Source organism: Rissa tridactyla, chromosome 7, assembly GCF_028500815.1.
Source record: "Rissa tridactyla isolate bRisTri1 chromosome 7, bRisTri1.patW.cur.20221130, whole genome shotgun sequence".
Taxonomy (NCBI): Eukaryota; Metazoa; Chordata; class Aves; order Charadriiformes; family Laridae; genus Rissa; species Rissa tridactyla.
The window spans coordinates 12,548,432-12,569,621 of record NC_071472.1 but is presented as its reverse complement, the minus strand read 5'-3'; the positions used below and the strand labels follow the sequence as shown (position 1 = coordinate 12,569,621).

At 40.4% G+C, this 21,190-nt stretch overlaps 1 protein-coding gene across 1 annotated transcript in view; it reads right to left on the bottom strand.

Moving 5' to 3' along the window:
- Positions 1–21,190, bottom strand: part of ADCY5 (adenylate cyclase 5) — a 222,157-nt gene that overhangs the window by 41,829 nt on the left and 159,138 nt on the right. Inside the window, exons 4-8 of the mRNA XM_054208141.1 lie at positions 18,954–19,065; positions 18,660–18,787; positions 14,879–15,037; positions 13,698–13,839; positions 4,674–4,814 (exon numbers count right to left, since the gene is read on the bottom strand). Coding sequence (XP_054064116.1) covers positions 4,674–4,814; positions 13,698–13,839; positions 14,879–15,037; positions 18,660–18,787; positions 18,954–19,065 — 682 coding nt within the window. The remainder of the gene's footprint in view (positions 1–4,673; positions 4,815–13,697; positions 13,840–14,878; positions 15,038–18,659; positions 18,788–18,953; positions 19,066–21,190) is intronic.

The window sequence follows — 21,190 nt, the reverse complement described above, 5'->3', positions numbered from 1 at the left end:
AAAATCTTTACATCTATCTCATATAAATCTTATATTCTTTATTCCCTATAGATTCTCCTAATATAGATTTTTAACATTATTTGCAAAGGATTTTGTGATGCTCCTCTAGACTGAAAATCCTGAATAAAATAAATAACATGTTTTCATGAAAATCAGGAATTCCACAAGCTCCTTATACAGTCTATTCCTTGCATCCAAGATTTTTTTTAACTTAGATCTTCCTCACAGCAAGTTAAGATGATTACTTTTAATCCTGCCCTTTGCAGTCATGGAGAATGATTAATCATTATCTTTTGTCCTTACAAACCTTCATATATTTGAAGACTTTTTTTTCTATCAAATCTTCTCCCTTCTAGACTAAACAAACTAAAATACTTTAACACTTCTTCACAGGTCACACTGTTGAATCTCTCCTAATTTGTAATTTTCTCCACTGGACTATGTCCAATTCATCCACATTCTCCTAAAGGATTGTAATCCCTAACTGGATGTGGTTTTCCAACTATGACTTCAATAATGCTAAGCGGGGCAAAAGATGCAAGAGAATCATTTTTCATCTAGAACAGCCCCGTCATTTTGGAAGATATCAACATTTGCCTTTTTATCGCCGTTTAGAATGTACCTCTTTCAGTTTACATTCAACTACAATCCCCAAATTGTTTTTTTTTTTAATAGTAGTTTTGTTTTGCTGATGAAAACTGAGACATGAGTATTATTTCCAGAAGGCTAAAATCCATCAATATTTATAAAAGCACTCTGAAATCTATACTGGGAAAAGCAAAGTATTTCTTAGTGGTTTATAAATATTGTTATAGCTATAATTATACCTGTACTCTGAAATACTTTCAAGTCCGTTTATTTTTGACCCTTGTGCAATTAAAAACTGGAGGAGAGAGACAGTGGGGAAGACAAGGCTGGTGCACAGAGACTTGGGGCAATGCTGCTCCTTTGCGTCCACCACGAGCAGTACAAAAGTCTGCATTTCCAGAGACACATAGTCACTGGTCCTGGACTGACTGCTTTTGTTTAGGAAACAAGAAAACATGCGGTCAAAAGCAACAAAAATAGAATGCAGCTGTGCTGCTCTTCTGCTGTGCTCTGGCTCTTTTCATACTCTGTGTACAGCCACAAAGCTGATCCTGCCCAGGCCTCTCCCCCAGTCCAGGGCGAGGGAGGCAGCCCCCCACCCGCAGCATCACCCCGTCCAACACGGGCTCCCAGGGCCAGGGCTCCGGCAGATGTTGCCAGCCCAGAGCAAGACTCTTTGCCCTCCCATGCCACTTCTACCTGATCTTCCTCTCCTGCAAATTTACCAGGTTTTTAGGGGCAGCCACCGACCTCTCAGCCCAACTCAGCGCAGTCCTCAGGACCGGCTTTCTCTGGGCAACAGCTCCACCAGCTAATAGAGGTCAGGGTCAGCAACGGGCAATATTGGTGGCTCCTGCTTGCTGCCTCCTTGGAAGCTATGCACGGCACAAAAGGCCAACGCTAAGCAATGGGAGGGGAAAAAGAAGGATTGGAGGTGGTCTGGAAAGCAGACCAGTACATGAGGAAGATGGAGGGGCTATTGAGCAGGTCAGGATGAGTCGGCACAGTTGCAGTTCATAGGGAAAGAGTAGGAAAGTAATTCCAGTTTTCCAGGACATTTTAGATTACTGCTCCATGGACACATGTAGGATATTTTATCTTTTTTATATGTGTGTGCAAATGCCTGAAAGAACTCCTGTGTGCCCAGGGGGATAACTTAGCCTAGGAGCATTGAGGAAAGTCAGATGGACCCAGCAGAGGTTAAGCTCCAAGCCACAACATGGAGTGAAGCAGGGACCAACGACCTTCCCGTGCTGTCCCACACAAACCCTGCCGGACCCGCACCTTGGCGTGATGCACTGCCCATGTGCCCAGACATGGCAGCGTGTTGAAATGCCACGACAAAAGAGGAGTGGTGGGAAAAGTCTGTCTCATCCAGGACTACTGCTAATATATCCTAAGAATAGACACAGCTACCAGAGCCAGCATCCAAAGGAAAGAAAAATGGCTAAAATAATTCTGTTTTCTATTAACTGTAACAGTTCCCTCCAAAAAATGCAATTCAGGGAACTTTAATATTCTCTTTCGGGGAATTGTAAGTAGTACCACAAAAAAAATAATGTCTCTCATTCTCTGGGAATACGGTTGTCTTCATAATGCAAAACGTTCTAAGTTTGTGACAAAAAACTGTGTCCTTTATAACCATCCATATTACTCCCTACACACAAATGTGTTCATATCTACATATCAATATAATGTAACTGCACATCACTGCAACATCACCTGGCTCCTGCCTGGGGACTATCTCACAATTACCCTTATAAACACCTGTTTCGAAATTACAGGGCTAAGGAGCTCCAGGTTTTCAAGAGAAAGGAATTGTTGCAATGCTTGCCTTTGGCACACTACTTTGACTAATCCAACCTTACGTGTTCCTAGCTTCCAAGAAAAAAGGCTACATGCAAGAGGGCTGGGGGAAAGGTGGGTGATGTAGAACAAAGAGCACGTTTTCAGGAGCTTTGAAAGCTGGTGCGGCTTACCAAGATCAATGACATGTCATCCCAGAGGAGCGCTGAAAAAAGCCTTTGTAGTTCTGCTCCCCTTCTGTCTGTCTGTATTTTGTGTTTCTAAGCAGGCAGTTTGCAGCCGGTGTGCACTGTACACGCGCCTGAGCACACACAGCATCCATCTAACACAATGCTGGAGATTACAGACAAATAAAGTGCTGTGCAAAGCTGGGTGGTACAAAGAAATGAGTATTTAAATTAGAAGTTAACACAGAGAGAAAGAGTTGAGACAGGAGATGGAGAAATCGTTCCGATGATCTAATCAATAAAATGTTGATCTAGCAGATATTAAAACGGTCTCTAGGCCACAGACAGCAGCATGTTTTCATTTTGACTAATGCATCTCAAACATAAAGCAGTAGGAAATACTGTGAATAATACATTTTAAAAAATAGTCCCCAAGAACAACAAAAAGTCTAGCTGAAAATAATACATCTGAATCGGGTTTAAATTGGTTTTCAAAAAATAGCCTGATGCATGTAATACAGACAACATCAGCCTCTCTAAAAAGAGCTTAATACAGGAGGCAGTACAGAAGCAGACTGAGTGGAAAAGATTTTCTGAGCTGCTGAATTTATAAAAAGGTAAATACCATTACAGGGAAGGTTCAAGATAAGGGGCCGGGGCGGGGGGGGGAACCAACAGAGAAGCTTTTCCTCCTACAAGCAAGGGGCAGTGAAGTTTTTAGGACTCAGCTTGATATTTCAATAAATAATTATGTTTTTCCAACTGAACAACCAACTAGACACGGCAAACTGTAATTAACACCAAGAAGCATAATACCATTTGGCATGCGTACACCTTGTTTCTGAACAGGAGGCTGCAAGAACCCCTTAAAAGCTATTCAAAGAAACTTATAATTACGTGCTAGTGTTATTAGGCTCTTCTAAGAATGTCATGCCTATTGAGCACACCCTATTGAAAAGCCCACATAAAAATGCACAGTTCCAGTGATCTGTATGCTTATGTCAGAAGCCCTCATTTGGAGATCTGAGAAATGAAAGAAACATTACTATGGAGATTAAGAAATTCAGTTGAGCACTGTAAAATAATATTATGATTGAATAATATTAGCACCAACTATTAATAAATGTGACAGCATTTCCCATTAGGAGACACCATATGCAGTTGCTTATAGCTATGGCAAAATTTTTAAGCTGTGGGAGTGAATCTCATGTTAAAAAGTTCTTTGAATACTTTAAGGCTTTGGTGATCTGGAGCAGAACTTTGACTATAGGCAACAAAGTGGGCAACAAATCCACACTTTTGACTGTGTATGAAGGGTCAAAACAGCGTTAATAAGGTTATAGAGCACTCTGATTATGCATGCAATTATAGAGGTGCTAAATATTTTTGTTAATGTTACAAAATAGCTGTTATAATAGAAACTCTCTTTTCTTCATCTTTATTGCAGGAAACAAAGATATCATCTACAACTTTATGTAAAATAAGCCATAAAAGTGCTCTCAGTCCAACTGCCCTGGTAACTAGCTCTTGTTCATTTTAATTTAGAAGGACTGAAGGGTATAAGCAAGAAATGAAGATGCCTATTATCTTAGGCCAATTAATCCATGTACTTGAGAATGTATTCTCAAGAGTTAATCACAGCGGCATAATTCCCGGGGACCCATGAGTATATATGGGCACGTAGCTTATAGAAGGTGAACAGCATCTGGCTGTTATAATGCAAGCAAGAAACCCCTGCAGGTGCTGAAGTCTGTAATGATCTAGTAGAAATGTATGTCAGCTGCTGTTTGAATGCTTGGGTTGCTGAGCAATTTTTGTAGATAATCACGTCTTCTCACACAGCCTGGATGAGAACATGAGACAAGTCAGACAAAAGAGCCGCCTTTGTGCCGTTCAGTCTCCCTTCCCCTCTCAAACAACCTTGCGCCTCATCTCACAATCACTCACCTCCAGATGTACCAATTTTTATTATTTCTGGAGTCAAAGTAGAATTTACCACTCCCATTTGGAAAACGCCCTCAGGGCTGCAAAAACCTTCAGACAAGGCAAGGAGGGATATACAATGCTGTATTAAGAAGAAAAGAAATTAATGTCCATAAAGCAAGACATTACCATTCTCTTCATCTCCTTGGAGACCTGGTGAGCTCCAAGGTGGTTATAAAAGGGCCGGTCAACGCCCCAGTGTGGCGGGTTATGGCTGATGGAATTAGCACGCTGACGGTTCATCTTGGCTATTGTGGCTTTCTCGTCTTTCTGAAATACAAACGAGAGAGAAATGCAGAGTAAATTTTTGAAACGTTTACATGGCAGTCATTCTCCGAGCATCTCTCACTCCAGAAGGTGGCTTTGCGCCTTGAACTTTATGAAGTGGTGCTGATCAGAAGTAGTCCCAGTCCACCATTTCTTTTCCTTCTCATTTTTTTAGAACACTTGTCCCTAAGTGAGGCACACCATTTTACTTCTTTGTTTGTTTTGAATAACCACCATAATCTGTGTAAACACATGGAGCGTTCCAAAATTGAGACATCTATTTTCTTTTTTAGTAAACTGAATCAGACAGAATAATTTCAGAGAGGAAACTGCAGTTCCAAGCTGAGATACTACACAGAGGGTCCTCAAAAAACAAAAATAAGGCTGGTGCATCCGCAAGAGAAATGACAGACAGAGTGATCTTGTTGAAGAACGGGAGCCTTGAAGCTCCTTGAAGCTACGGGAATAAAGGACACCTTTCTCTGTAGGTACAAGCAAATAATTTTCTACACTTGCAAGAGCATCTTCGCAGACATGTTAAAGAAAGCATGTAAACCTTGTAAACACCTTAACTGTGTATCTTTTAATAGTATTGCAGAATGTGACAAAATGGTCCCCTCTACCCTAATGCTAGCTGCAAATTTTATCATTTACATTCACTTTCCTGAAGCTTGGAAAAAATCTTTGGTTTTGTTATTAGAGCTGGTTTTAACTCCTGATTGTAGTTGGAGCTTACTGCAAAGTTTGCACAGGATCTGTCAGGAAGGTTTCATTCAAGCTCACTGCCAGTTACAAGAGCACAGAAGTGCAGCACGTAACTAGGCTAAATAACAGGCTGATTAGTTCCTTATTTTGAATGTATTCTTTAGCTAAAAACCAGGCAGATTTCCACATGGAATGTGTTCTGCGGAAAGACAGGAGTTTGTTGCACAAGAACAAACCCTTTAATCTCCTTTAGCAAGGAGATCAGTGAGGACTGTGCGATTCACCTGTACTGACTCAGAAGGCAGAGGGGTGGCTATTATTACATTCTTGCTTAGAAGAGGCAAACCTGGGAGAGCTTGAAAATTTGGGCGGCAGGGGTAGCTACAACTTGGCTGTTTATTACTTGAGAGATGAAACTTTTTCAAGAGAACTGCCGATTCCATGAGATTACTGAAAAAATGAGACATAATAGTTAATTTTGGATTACAGAAAGAGTTCAGACAACTGAATAATTTAAAAAGAAAGCATCCGTTGTTTTAAACTCCAGAATTTTTGTTGAAGTGTTGTATGACAATACAGGTAGGTCCACATCTTTTTTTGCCTGGAGTCTGCTTTCCCTACCTATTTATTTTGATTCGCCACTACTCATGGTAACTTGTGCCTGTCAGGAGTTTGCAAAATACCTGGTGTTATTTCCATGCAAACCAGAGTTAAATGTCAAGTGTTATGTTGCCTTATATTACCTTTTTTTAAAGAAATTTTAAAAAGCCTGCTAAAATTCAGTGCTGGGGGAAGCTGCCTGATTGACAAGCATGGGAAATCATCATCTCTTTTCTTGCAAAGAAGAGACAGCTACGATGACAACATTTCCCATGAGACCACAAGCTCACCACGCAGGCACTAAGCCTTCCTGGGAATGTAACGCTGCAGGCTTCACGGCCACTAGCTGGGGACATGGTGCCACTTGCGACAGGAGCCCTGTGCCGGACACCCGACTGGCCCTGTGACAGTAAGTAGCAGCTGCCAGCTAAGATCTTCTTTTTCCACCCAGCCAGGACGACAAGTGTAGGATCTCAAGGAAACTCAGTGGGTGCAAACTTAAGGGAGCTATCAGCTCCCCGGGACGTTTGCTGGGGAGAACCATACATGCTCCCACATTGCACGCCCCCAGCACAGCAAGTGCTTCCCACATCACCTCCTTCCCAGCATCGAACCCACCACTCTCATCTGCAAGAGCTATAAACTCCATCACTTGGCACCAGCTGAATTTCACAGGAGCAATCATTGCAGAGCCGCTGGATAACCTCCAGGAGAGCTGCGTTTTAAATGTTTCTAAAAATACACTAATGTGATGCAACACTGACGGTCAGATTTGAGTTGGTTTGAGGTTTTGTTTTTTAAAAGTCACTGCTCTTTATGGTCTCTCCCATCATTTGTAGCACTTTCTCATGTTTTTTCAGTTATGCAATCTTTTTCATACTTATGCTTCTTTTTTCTGTGATATGATCCCAGAAAACTGGTAGAAAATACTGTTTCAATATCTCCAAGCAAATATATAGTTTTCAATAATAGAAGTGACACTGTCAATCCATTTTATTACAGCTTAGTGAAGGGTTTTCAACCAAAAGTTCTGAGATCATTTCTAAGCACGAGGTCAGGTGCCATAAATTTTCCATGGCTACATGAACTCTGGCAGTATTTCCCCGCAGTCCCTGTAGAAGGTTTTCACTGTGTTGTGAACTATGTTTCAGCAATATTTCCAATCAGGTTAAAACACATACATACAAGCATAGTGGATTTTTTCTTTCCCACATTACAAACTGTGCTACTATATTATCTCGAAAAATAGGACCTTGTTGCTAACATCAATACTTATTCAAAAATATTTTTTTAAACCTGATATTTTCAAAAGTTGAGGTAATTTATTTTCTGAAAAATCACTTGTTCAGTGGGTGGTGATAACAACAAACTCTCAAAATGAAGAATTAGAAGGATCACAGCCCCTCTGTGGAAATTTATGAGGATCCCTCTCTGTTTTTTCCTGGCCAAGTGACAGCATGAGGACAACTTGCACACAGGGCTACCTAAGGCATAACAAGACTGGAAAGAAGAATAAAGAAAAGGAAGAGATGATACTTTTCCGTCCTACTCATTACAGGTACTACCAACAACAGGAGCAGGTGCAAAAGTTTCTGACAGCAATGAGTTTTTCAGCTTTAAAGTGGCTAAGCTTCAGAGAGCTGTTGTGGGAACTTCTCAGATCTGGACTCGCAAAGAGACTGTAAATCTTATTCCCAGCGGTTTTATTGTGTTCCCACCACCAGTTCCCACACACTGAGCTACAGTAATGCTATAGAAAAACTGCAGAAATAGCTGGGATTTTCTTATACTTATCAATTGCATCAAGTATGCCTGTTACTTCTTTAGTGGGTGATAGGATTTTCCAATGTATTGATCGCTCTCAGTGCAACAAAGCAGCCAAATCTGAGCATGGATCAGCTATTTCAGATTCAGCTACATATTATTCTTTAAATTATCTTGAAGTCCTATTGACAAGTGAATGATGCTTCTTGCAGTGCTACATGCTCCAAACCATTGCCTTCATAAATCTACAAGAGTGGAACCCTGCCGAGCTGTGATTAAATTTGTTAAATTAAGGAATCATCACATTAGATTGATTGTGTTTTAGGACAGTCACATGCACAACTTTTAAAGGACCATTTTGTTTCTTCAGCTGGATGGAGTTCCAGGACACTGTTTAGAAAAGAATGAGAATTGTTTTCTTAGGAGTTACAGCCAAAGTTTTGTTGAGCTGTTTTAAGGCCACCATCAACAATCCTTTCTGAAACTGTTGTGTACCTGCTATTGTTAAAAGAAACACCCATGTTTACTGCAATTGAAAGACATTAGAAAAAAAATAAACATTTTTTTCAGTTTGCCGACTTTGTGCACGCAGCACAGCGTGTTTAGTCAGCAGTATTGCTCATCTGTTAACAGTCACATTTTGTTTCCACTTGTGTTCAAAGCAAAGCATTTCCGCAGATTTCTGACAATTTTGAGGACAATAAAACTAGTTGCAAACCTAACGTGCTTTTAAAATCCTATTCACTGTAAGGTCTGTTTCCCACTCCTCCAAACACATACTTTTCCACCCTTCTCAGACTAAAGCTTTTATCGATGATTAGAAGTGATAAGAAGAATAGTTGGGACGATTCTACGAATTAGTGCAGCACCTGATCCCAGAGAAGAGCAGAAAGTTGCCAAGTGACAACAACCAAGTGACATGGTCCTGTACAAATTCCAGAAACTTGGGCAGCACAAGGACAGGGACTACCGGATACTGCAACAGTAATTAAACTGAGTACTGTAAGAATAGCAGGGAGGTGATAGAATAGCAGCAATAACTGGCACAGAGGTTTTGAATAAAATGCAGAAGGATAGATATAAAAGTTTTGGAGGTACAGAGCTGTGTGTTAGGAACGCTACAGTCTGCAGGGTAAAATTAAAAAAAAAAAAAGTATTACAAGAATAAAACAAAACCACTCTGTAGAAGGATAAAGACATTGTACTAAGTAATGCCGGGTAGTTCAATACAATGCCTCGGGGTTAAGTTTGGGAATCAGTAAAGATCTGGGTAATATTATTAGTAATTCTAGCTAATAATTCGCTGTTTATCTGGAAACAGAGACTTTCAGATAAAGAATGAAGATGCAAAGTCAGTAATGGAGGAAAGGCAAAGATTTCCTTGGAGAATTCCTGTATTTCTTTCATGCTAAGGTATTAAGTCCATTAGAAACACATATCCAAATGAATGAGAAAAATACTGAATAAGGACAGAAGCCACGCTGTTTAAGTCACCCCATGACACCTGACAATAATAGAAACTTAAAAATCTACATTACTCTAGAACTGAAGGAACAGATTATTTCTCTTCAGATAATCACTACTGCCACAATAGAGGCAAAAGGGAAGAGGGAGCATAGGCCTAGGGTTATAAAGGGAAAACATGACTAAGTTGGAAGCAAAACTTAAGTGTGATGTGCTGAAGTCAGAAGGACAACCTCCATCCCAGATCTGTGCAAAACTGCCAACTGCAATTTCAGCTCTGGTAACAGATACTTTTAATAATTATTCGGTCAGGGATCATGACACAGAACTTGTAGAGCAGGAAATGCTGGGCTTGGATTAATAGCCTTGAGAGCATCCAAGTTTTTCTAAACAGAAAAAATACAGTAGCTCTCACTGGCCTTAGTTTTTCCACAGAGCATTTGACAAAGTGCTGTGTTGGAAGCTAATGACTCAGACAGACGGGGAATACAAAGCTGGGCAAAGAGCTGGTTTCCAGTGAAATGGCAAGAGATGGTTTTGGATGAGGAAGTATTAGGCTGGATGAAAGTTACTAGTAGGGTTACTCAATGATTAGTCTCAGGACATTTTTTTCTTATCACATCTGGCACCAAGCTTAGTAATGACAGACGTTGCTAATAAGAGAAGCAGATGTAGTATTTGATACATAAGAAAAAAAAAGGAGTATTAGCACCTGACACTTGAGGACTGACATATTAGAAATGGGACCAGAGACATTCAAGTGTACAAAATGCATGATCATTCACTTAGAGATTACAGTCAAAAACTTCACTTCATTATCAGGAATCACATTAGTTCATCACAGAGTAAATATCAGACACCAAGATAATGCAGCTGTGCAAAATGTAAAGGTTTCCTTTGACGACATGAAAATGAAGAACTTGCTATGAGAGCTTGTGCTTGTTTCTTCTTTGTTGTGAGAAGACATTACAAGAGTTTGTCTTTGGAGAAAAAAGGCTGAGAGGGAGAGAGGGGATATAACTGCTCTCTGACTGCAGACACCAGACAACCAGAGCCACCAGGCATGAGAGCAACTAGGTTTTAGAGCTGTTAGAGCTAACGGGACCAAACAAACCACAGCAAAAGATTCAACAGACCTTTATGGTGGAGGCTGCTAATTTTATGACAAGAATTACTTTTTATATATGTATACTTACATATATGTGTGTGTGTGTGTGTGTATATATGTAGGTTCACACTACAATGAAACACATGGCACTCTTTGCATCTCACAGTTAAGACTTTTTTATATTTTAATTATCAAAACCCTAGCTTAAGGAATTGAAAGCAAACACGAGGAAAACAAATGTGGAACTTTGGACCTATATTTTCAAAAGAAACCCAAGAAAACTTCTATCTAGGGGAATATAACACTGCAATAATAAAGTCACTCCTGCTCTGCTCTGGGGTATCTGAACACTGCCTTCTTCACAGCCAAGTGCTCGCCCACAAGAGCAGCGGCATCACAGGACAGGGCAAGCAGAAAGGTGAAAGCCAATCTGGAGGTAAAGATGAGGAGAGAGAAACCTAAACAGACTGGATTTTAAAACTTTGCAGTTTATTCTCTTTCAATAAAAAGCAACTCTTCTGTGTACCACATAGAAAACATGGACTACATTTTCAGCTCTAGGTATATTATTTAAAGATTGAGTGATCAGAATCTAGCTTTTTTCCCCCCTAAAACTCAACTAAATATATTCCAGTTAACAGCACCCTTAAGAAGGAAAAAAACCCCACATTTTCAAAGAAGGAGCTAGTCTGAATTCCTGGAATAAAAAATATTAGATAAACATTCCTCCCATTTACTCTGTGCCAAAGAAATGGCATTACCACGATGAAAAAGTCAAATAAAGAAAAAAAGACAGGAAATTCAAAGTTATGGCTCCCCATGGCAACAGTAAGCAGAAAGGGTATGGAACAGATGCCGTTACATTTTATACATTCATCGTAACTCCTGGTATTGTTGTGTTTCGATGGCTGATGGACCAAGTATTCAGATAATTCAAGTCTGCCTGTGTGACCTGAGGAATAGCTCAGGCAAAGAGTTACTTGGGTCAATTATGCACCTGCTCTCAGGTCAATGCAAATCCTGTGCTTTGTGTGTGAGGACAGCAGGAACCCAGACACGACTCGTAGGAACCCATTACTAAGTTAAGTGAACATTTTATGGCCATTACTGGAACAGACGGAATTGAAAACCTGGCTAAATACATCACAAGAGGTCATTAAAATCAAGCAGAAATGTAGGGGAAAAGTGAAGTGCTAGAACTTTGCCTAGCATCGAGCAAAGTATTCAAGACTGACTGAGCTGACTATGGGAGAAAGCTTTTCTCACTTCTGATCTTCATATTATGTGAAAATGAGTTTTTAAAGAGGGAAAGAACTTTAAACTATTCACAACGGGAGCAAGAAAGCTGCAGCAGTATAGGCAAACCAGGAGCCCCTCAAACTCTAAACACTAATATCCGTGACCTTAGGTAGCAGTTTCTTTATGTTTCAATTTAGCACAGTAATTACATAGGCCATGCGCATGTCCCAGTTCTTAGCTACTCTGAGATGCAGCGTGTTAGAGCAACATTATGGTAGTGCCTAAGGACTTCAGCTAAGGGCTACACTGTGTAACAGAGCTGCAATAAATACAGACAAAGCAGTGAAAGAACGAGAGCCGGGGAACCCATTTTTCTTACCATGGAAAATCAAGGCATAAACAAGCAAGTTCCTAAAAATCTAAGTCTGGAATGGAATCCACACGTCTCATGAGTCTCTGTCCAGTCTCCCAGTCAAAAGACAGCTCTGTGTTCAAAAACGAAATCAAGTCCCAAGTGTGCTTTGTCTCTTTCTTTCAGTTTTTTGTCTACACCAGCAAGGAGCAGAATCCTGATCTTAGGTATTCCTATTCTCTCAAGAGAAACCTTCAGTTCTCCACAAGAACATGCAGACAACTTGGTGAGTGCGTGATTTAAGAAGTCCATATAGCTTCTCCACCAGAGGAGATGGGGCCTGACCCAGAAGGGTATTTTGGTTTATGTTCTTAAATCTACACAGCAAAGAAGAAGTGGTTTAGGTATAAACCTTAGCTGGTCCACTGACAGGCAGTGATGCCCAAGAAACAATAATCTTGCACTGAAAGCTCTAATCCTCTTTTGAAGATTGACAATTGGTAATGAGATTTATCTTATGAGCAAATAGAAACCAAAACATCAGCTTTTCTCTTTAGCAGATGATAAGGGATTTTCTTGGGAGATTTTTTACACAATACCCATTAAGGAGATTTGAGGCTTCCATTCTCTCAGGAAATGAGGCAATGGTAGCAAAGTATTCCTGTATAGGTGTTATAGTTATTCAAATCAACCATGCTATTGGAACATGTCACAAACAATAATTCATTTAATCTCATGGTAGTCATATTTACAGCTGTGGGAAGGTTTAACTGGTTTTAGATTCAGAAATATTTGAAATTATTTTCAATTCAGGCCAATCTTTATATGCTTGCCTGTACTGTGAGTAGCAAAGTAGTGCTTTAGTGCAGAAATTACTTAGAGAAATATTATTGGGTAGGCTGAACTAGATGATGAAAAACATCCTTTTCTAGTATTACCATCTACCATTATTTAAAAGAATACAAACTACTGATAACATCAACCTATTTTTGTTATTAGCAGTGTCACAAAAAGAAGATATATTGGCTGAAGTCCACTTGAGTTTGACTTGACTCAAGTTAAATTCAGTAATGCCCTAATAGCCTTATTTTGTGCAGCCTGACCCATGTCACAGCAATAGGTATGATCTCATCCCACTGTCACAGTGATCATCCATCATTACAGTGGGCCAGATTTCCCCATCTTCAGAAACAGAGGCTGAAAAGTGATGATAAGAACTGCTCTAATCTTTATGTTCATGGCAATATGGTGAGCAGGTGGACAAAACCACCGCCATCTGTAATCTGACAGAGAAGAGATCTTTGCAGTTTTAATCTATTGCTTTAAGAACTTGTACAAGTATCAAATTCAATTGAAAAAAATACATATCTATATTAACAACATTCTTCAAAATTATTTTGAAAACAAGTCAGGACAGCTTCTTGGATAGAACTAGAAAGTACTTGGTGCAGAAACCTTATGCAGAAGGTGGCTACACTCCCTATATGGATGCAAAAGTTGAGGAAGAGGTGAATGAAACAGGAATTTTTGTCACTGAAGGTTAGGTAGTTACCTCACTCATCTATAAAGGCTGGTGTTCACTCCACTTTGGTGTGTTGGAGACCATCTAGTTATTAAAAGTATCGAAAACCAGCATTAGTTAGTTTGGTCTTACCCGTTTCTGGCTGCACCGTACAATCAAGAAGGTCTCAATACTGTGCTCTTTCAGATAAGCGTTGCGTTCCCCTCCAAAGCCCAGCTCCACCTCATAGTCTCCATTGAGATAGTTCAGGGTTGCTTTTGTTATGTGGATGCGCCTTGAATGAGACAAAAGACAAGACAGTTTTGTAGGCTCTGAGAAGTTACCACCTAAAAGGTCAGTTCCTGCCAGTGACAGGCTCTGTGTACTGGAACAAACAAACAATAAACCCCAATTTATATAGCCATGCCACGGCTCTTACAGATGTAGTATGGGAGTTTCACCTGTTTTAAAGGAAGCAGGCCAGAAGGTATCTTCTTAAAGAGAGAGGTGTTCACATTAAGCATCTTACGTATCCATTTATAAACACCTCCTTATATATAAAGCACTCATTCTTTTATTCACTTTGCTCTAACACACAGCAAATATATAATTTTGGCAAACACAGGCCCTTCACAAGGATGTGTCTACTCAGCAGACACATGTAATATATACTGTAGCATGTATCTTTTTTTCTGTATCGCATTAATCACTGTGGTACAAGACTGCCTTGTAGAGGTATCCTCTCAAGTACCATAGTCTTATGCTTTCTTCCAGAGCAGAGAAAAGAAGGAAAGGCACGTAGGAAAATTATCTCACAGTCAACTTGGCAGCAACTCAGTCTTCAGTTGGTCCATACAGTGGTGAAACAAGAACCTATTCTGCTCTCTCACAGGAATGTTTCAAAACAAAAGACTGGTCTGAAACAATGCTTCATACAATATCCTACGATTGCTGGGATGCTCTTCAGCAAACACTGTTAACATACAGTCACATCTCTCTGTAACTATGGCCAGCTCTGCTAGGGTTCACGCAGACCTGCTCGTTTCTGTTGAATCTATCAACTTTGTTTCACAGAGAAGGAATTCAGTTCTTACCACAGAAGGATAGGCCCATCTTGAGATTTTGTAGACTTTCTGTAACCAAGGACATGTAGACATGGAACAGAGTAACCTTGGTAATATTTGTACATGCTTAAAACACTACACCCATAGATCATTTTATAGCAGACATACAGACTCTCTGAACCTCTGTCCCCCATTTTCACACCTTACTGTGACACGTCAGACACAAAACAATACACGGATTAACATGACAGCTTTGATGAAGCAACTTACCCAGCTTTGCCCCCTGCTTCCATGTGGTTGGCTAACGTAACATCATTGGACCACACATCAAACTGCCACTTCCTAAGGCCCAAGACCCCGCAGTGAACTCTCCCGCTGTGGATTCCAACCCTCATGTTGACATTTACTCCTGTCACCTCCCGGACTAATCTGAAAAGAGTTGGGAGATAAGGACATCACTAAGAACTGCATGGTTGCAGTTGGTGGCAGAAACTTGCACCCAGAACACAAAAATCCATGATGACGCATAGATTATTCATGCATACACATGGTGCTGCTCATCCACATCAACAGGACAACAAACCAAAACCAGACCAGCTGTACTGCTCTTGCATGGCCTGGCTGGCCAAGCAGAGTATGAATTAGAAAGGGGAGCCCTTGGAATAAATCCATGTACTCTGAACTCATGGTCAAGTTGAGCACTCGTAAAAAAAAAAAATCTTTGGGCAGTAAAAGGAATAAAGTGCTGGTCTCCAATTTCCATACCAAAGCTGGACATAACCTGCCAGCACTCAGCCTCATTAAGAGTAATAGCATGTTGCAAAGAGAAAAAGGAAATGATTTCAGAGATCCTAATTTGTCTGTATGCCACCAAGCTTCAACTCTTCCACAGATGAAATATGAGATGTGTGTGAAATACCCCACTGCAGTTGGAAAGCTTGAACGGGGCTTACAGCTGTAGTGAGACCAGCAAAACCAGAGAACCACATCTATTGCAGTCACTCCAAACAGGCAGCTACAAATACTCAAGCTCTGATTTTAATGAGGTTTTGGATGCTCTGCTTACTCCCAAAATGACTGCTGGAATACTTTGTGGGTTTTGCCATTTTAGGGAAAAAGTTAACTTCAAGAGCTGTTCACATGGAAAATATATTTAGGAATGTGGGTAGGGGAAAGTCTTGATGAGGCCATCAGAACAACTCTGCTTCTCATTATTGCTGATCACATCATTCCCAGAATGTCCCTATTTCACAAGTAAATTCACCTATATTGTGCAAAACAATTGTTAGTTCCGTGCAGCATGAAATTGTACTTTATCAGATTTCAATCTCTTTGGTTTTCAGGTTCATCTAGTCCTTTCCAGATAACATCCCCTGGACAGGTAAGTCCTCCCAACTTCCTAACATCAACACAGATCTAATATTTATGCTTTAGTTATTAATGAAAATGAATGATTAAAGATAGACCAATTCTGGACTCTAGTTCACTCCTCAGAGTGTAACATGCCCCTTAAAAGACTATCCGAGATGACTTCTTGTTGAAACAGCTCCTACCCTTTTACAGTTCCTTTTTCCTTACAATCCCTATCTTATATTTCACTATGTACTCACTGAAGTGATGTTCATTATTTTTATTAACAAGCAGCAGAGATTCTCTAGCAGGGAAGGGAAGCTGCATATAGGTTACGAACTGAAAAAGCTCCAACCGCAACACTTGGGAAGGCAACAGGAACTGGGGTAATGAAAATGCAGCTGCAGCCATAACCCTTGCAAGGACAACAGCAGCTGCAGTGTGGGTACAGCACTGGGGAGGGAGGGAGGACATGCTACACAAGTGCTACAAACCCCACTGCACCCTCTGCCAAGCCACAGTACTGACACAAGACCAGGGAGCTTCTCCCAGTAGAGTCGTTGATGAGAAGGTGACTTTCTGCAGTCTTTGCAGCAACAAATGAGTTTCGTTATACGTTATGGACAAATGAAATATCCTTTATTACCTTCCTTTTTTTTTTTTTTTAGTTAATTTATACCAGCATTACAGTAAATATAATTCTATCTTTCTGATCTGGGGTAACACTCCCTGCTGTTACTGTGCACAGATGAAATCAGCCTACGGGCAGGGCCCAGTGTTGGTGAAGCCTGCAATCAAAGGTTCAGTAGCTATTTGTTGCTTGCAATCAAATGTTCAGCAGCTATTGGTTACCTTAATTGTGAAACCTCTTATGTTGATCCTTAGGGGAGGAAGAGGTGGGGGGTGGAGAAGCAGGGGTAGTGAGAACAGAGTCACCTTCCAGACTTATTAACAGATAAGATTGTTAAATGCATTCATCATACATCAAGTGGGAAACAAGTTTTAAAGGCTGCTGAAGAGCTATTTGTAAACAAACATTGAGTGCACTTCAGCTCCATGTTTATTTCAGGGTAAGGTGGGTTGCAGTTAATCAATGAAGTCTAGACATCCTGGTGTTACTCAGCCTTATGGGGGATTACACAGCAATGTGTCAAGGTCTCTGGATTTCATCAGGTCAACTACTGCAGAAAGCGAGACTTTTCTGGGCAATGTACACAGTACCTTCTTTGTAGGACTGGTGGCTAAGAATTGCTGCTTCGCGTGTTTGACAAGACTCTTTGTCACCTGCCACTTAATTGTACTTCACACAGAAGAAACAGCATCCTTTCAAGGGCTACTGAAAACTAGGTACTTGCAACTCCTTTTATTTTGCGTTTTGCATACAAACCCCAAAAGGAGACTGATGCAAAGCAACAGAGTTTAAAACCAGAAAAACAAAGGTAGGAAGTCCTGACAGTGTACACTCTGTACAAAGCAAGGGAATGCTGCTGCGTACTGCTCTTTGAATGGGGTCTCCTGGGCGAAAACACTGCTTTTCAAACTCTGCGTCCGTGTTAGGGAAATGAGGCTGAAAAGTGTGGATGTGTATTCATGTCCTTGCAGAAATTCAAATGGTAAGGATGTACTGTATCAAGCTCAGCAAATAGGTAGCTCTAGTTTTTATAAAGATGAAGTGGAAACTCCATCAATTTAATGAATGGAATGAGAGGAGAACTGCACAGAGATCATCTACCTCTCTTGGTACCACTGGAAGATGCTTTCACAAAATAAAAAACTAGAAGAGAACAGAAAAAGAAGCAGAGTCTCTGTGCAGCAGGGATGGTGTTGATATTAAGGTCAGCTCAGTTATCATCCAAAACTGACTGAACTTTACGCCTGAACTTGCATACGCTCAAGATGACCAAATAAATCTTCACTCCCTGAATTCTGAGAGAATGGGCCTGTGAAAGCTCATGTCCAATGCAAACAATATTCAACATTATCTAAAATCCTGCAAGTAACATAACTAGATATGGGTCTCATATTTGTTACCCTCTAAAGACAGGAATGGTCTGGACAAACACAGGATTGCTAGTCTGACGTCAGGAGCAGGCAAAGCTTCAGAACTGATTTTAAAAGAAAAAGATGGGGAAGTGGAAATAAAGGAAAAAACACCATGGATCTGTCCCAGTCTGTGCCACACTAACTTTATGGTTTTCTTCAATAATTAATTTAACTAAAGTAAGAAAGCCTTGAATCTGACCTTTTTGGCAGAGGGACACATGGAGAAGGATTAGTTAAACTAGACAAGATAGACCTTAGCAGAGGAATTGTAAGGTGAGTAAAAAGCTGGTTTAAAAACAGATAAATGAAGAGTGACTGAAATTTAATAAAGCTGTTATTAATCCACTGATTTCACATTTCTGTAATTCACTGGAATCTTCCTTTGGGAATGAGACTTCCAGTAATTAGAGTAACCTTTGCCTTTCTCATCAGGAGATTGAGCTCTGATATCCACGTGGCTGTAATGGACTCAAGTGTCTGTCCCTCTGCTGTCAAACCTTTACTGCATTTTGTTTTCTTGTTCCAGCTGGTCTCCCTTTCTGCTGGTATCAGTTCCCTGGTTTGGCTACCTTGCTACTAACGTAAGGAACACCTAACGGGAAAAGAGAATCTACTTGCTATCTGTTCTGAAATTCTCCATGAGGAATATGGTACTTACGAGATGGCCTCTATCATATCCATTCCCATTTCAACACAGCAGTGTGCGTGGTCAGCTCTTGCTTCTGGCAACCCAGACACACAGTAATAGCAATCACCCAGGATCTTGATACGTAAACAGTGGTTCTCCTACAATAATAATAATAAAGGAGAGAGAAGTATTCAGCTTATATTCATGCTTGCAATAGCTTGCCTTTTAGGGCAGTGAATATTTACAGAAATCCAGTGAACAAGCACAGTATGTCATTCTTGCAATAGGAAAAAAATAATATCAGAATTATAATAGAAAACTTACCGCTGCTAGCTTATCAAATCTGGCAAAGAGCTCATTCAGCGTCATGACCAGCTCCTGAGCTGTGCACTGGGAGGCCAGACTTGTGAAACCCTCTATGTCTGCAAAGAGGATGCTTGGGAAAAAAGAGAAAAAAAAAATATAAAAGCACCACAAAATTTGTTGCTGATATTTGTGTAAATTCTGGGGTAGAAGTCCAGGGATGGGGAGACATGTAGAGGTGTCCCAGCCCTATAGCAGCAAGGAGATAAGCACCCCTAATGCCACCTTATGCTACAGCCTCTATCACACATAAAAAGCCCTGTGGGGCACAGCCTCATCCCCTCCAGAGATTAGAAAGCGTAAAAAACCCCCACAAGCCTTTCATTCCCCGACCCCTGCCCCACGTCCAGAAAATTTACAGTATGCTGGGAGTTTGTTGTGGCAAGATAATACTATCAGCCATCATTAACAACAAGGCACTCCTTCACAATGACCAGATTAGCTCAGCTATAAAGTCAACGCTTACCCATTTTGCTCACATTCCTCAACCTCTCAGCTCAATAACATCACCTGTGTCTTAACTCCACTTCAGAAAACCCCTGCCCTTTACCGTGTCCCTGGCAGACACACTCCTGCAGTGTTAGAAATGCACAAAGCCAGGTGCGAGGGCATGGCATGGTGCCGGGGCGAAGGCTTGGGTGCTGCAGGGCTGGCTGGTCATGCCCTAACACACTCGGCTGTCCTAGTGAAGACCTACCGTCGGGCTTTTATACTTTACATTCTCTGGAGAAGGAAATCTACATTGATTTACTCCACTCTATTCATCTCCCAGCTGTACAAGCCTCTCACTCGTTGCTTTTTTTTCTTTTCCCCTCAGCTTCTAAACAGCTACAGTAATAAAACCTCCCATCTGTACCACACCTTCCAGCTGGCTTAGCCCCTGAAACACTATAAAAATATAGACGTAGAGTGCTCAGGAGCTCTTCTCAGGAAGGCTGCAAGCAGGCATCGCTCAACTTTCTGCCCAAGGAGAAGCGCACAGCCCCTGCCAACTGAGGCAAACCCCTGCTATTGCAACAGGGACACCGAATCGCTCCCATCCGCCCAGGACGGAGCGGGAAAGCCCTCTGAAAGCAGCGTGGACTGTTTTGAAAGCCTGATTATTTGAATCACAAGTATTAATAATGATTCTTTCGATTAATCAATTTTAATGTTGTGCTGCAAAAATTTGTTTTTTTTAAAAAACTGGAAAAAGATTCTGTCTCATTGATAACAACAACATTGAAAATATTGATTTGCAACCAAACACAGCCATTATGCTAAACTAAAAACTATTCAGTAAAACAAGCACCAGACTATGTCTATATAGGTCTAAAATGTATATATGCACACACATTTATATAAATTTAAAATTCATAAGTTATACTTGTACACTGGAACATTTATCAAGTGGTTGGTTTCTTCTTTGAAGTTGATTATTGCATCAAGCTGTACTTGAATAGGAAGAGAAATTAAAAGTGTAAATAACAAGCACTTTGGAATTGTTCTTTCTAAAATAAAACTCAAAAATGTTTTAAGCAAATTGCAGAGGCTACGTTTTCAGTTGGAATTCCCTGCAATGTCTTCAGACAAAAAGCAAAGGCAACAAAAATATTTTCACAAGCATTTTTCGGTAAAAATCCTGAAACACATTTTGATTCTGTCACGCTTTTCGTATTTTCCTTCTACATTTCAACTCCAATAAATCATCAACCAAACATATTGCATTAAATATTTCTCTGTTAGTCAGACTGAAACTAAAATGTACAAGAAAAAAGCAAGAGAGGAATCCAGGGATGTCTGAATCAAAACATACTTTGCCATTTTTTAAACACTTGAGAAAATAACACAAAAAATAAATCAAGATTTCACATATTTACAAATAAAAGTAAACTTCACAAAGAAATACAGTTGAAACCAACTGAAATCTTAGAGTAATCTGTATTACTGCCCAAGCAACTTAAGTATGCTTTAATATGCAATGTACAAATAGGAAATGTCTCCCATTTTTGTGGCAGTAACAAAATGTATCTTGTTGCAAGCATGTTCCTCTTCCAGCATGGGGCAAATTGCAAATTCCGCACTTGTGGACACGTTCACACGCTTTGCTTGTATGTGTGTTGTAACAGCCGTGTGCTATAACAGGAGGAGTACAGAGCAATTGCTACTCTGACATTCAGACAGCAATGATTGTATCTGAAAATACTACACGGGGGTGC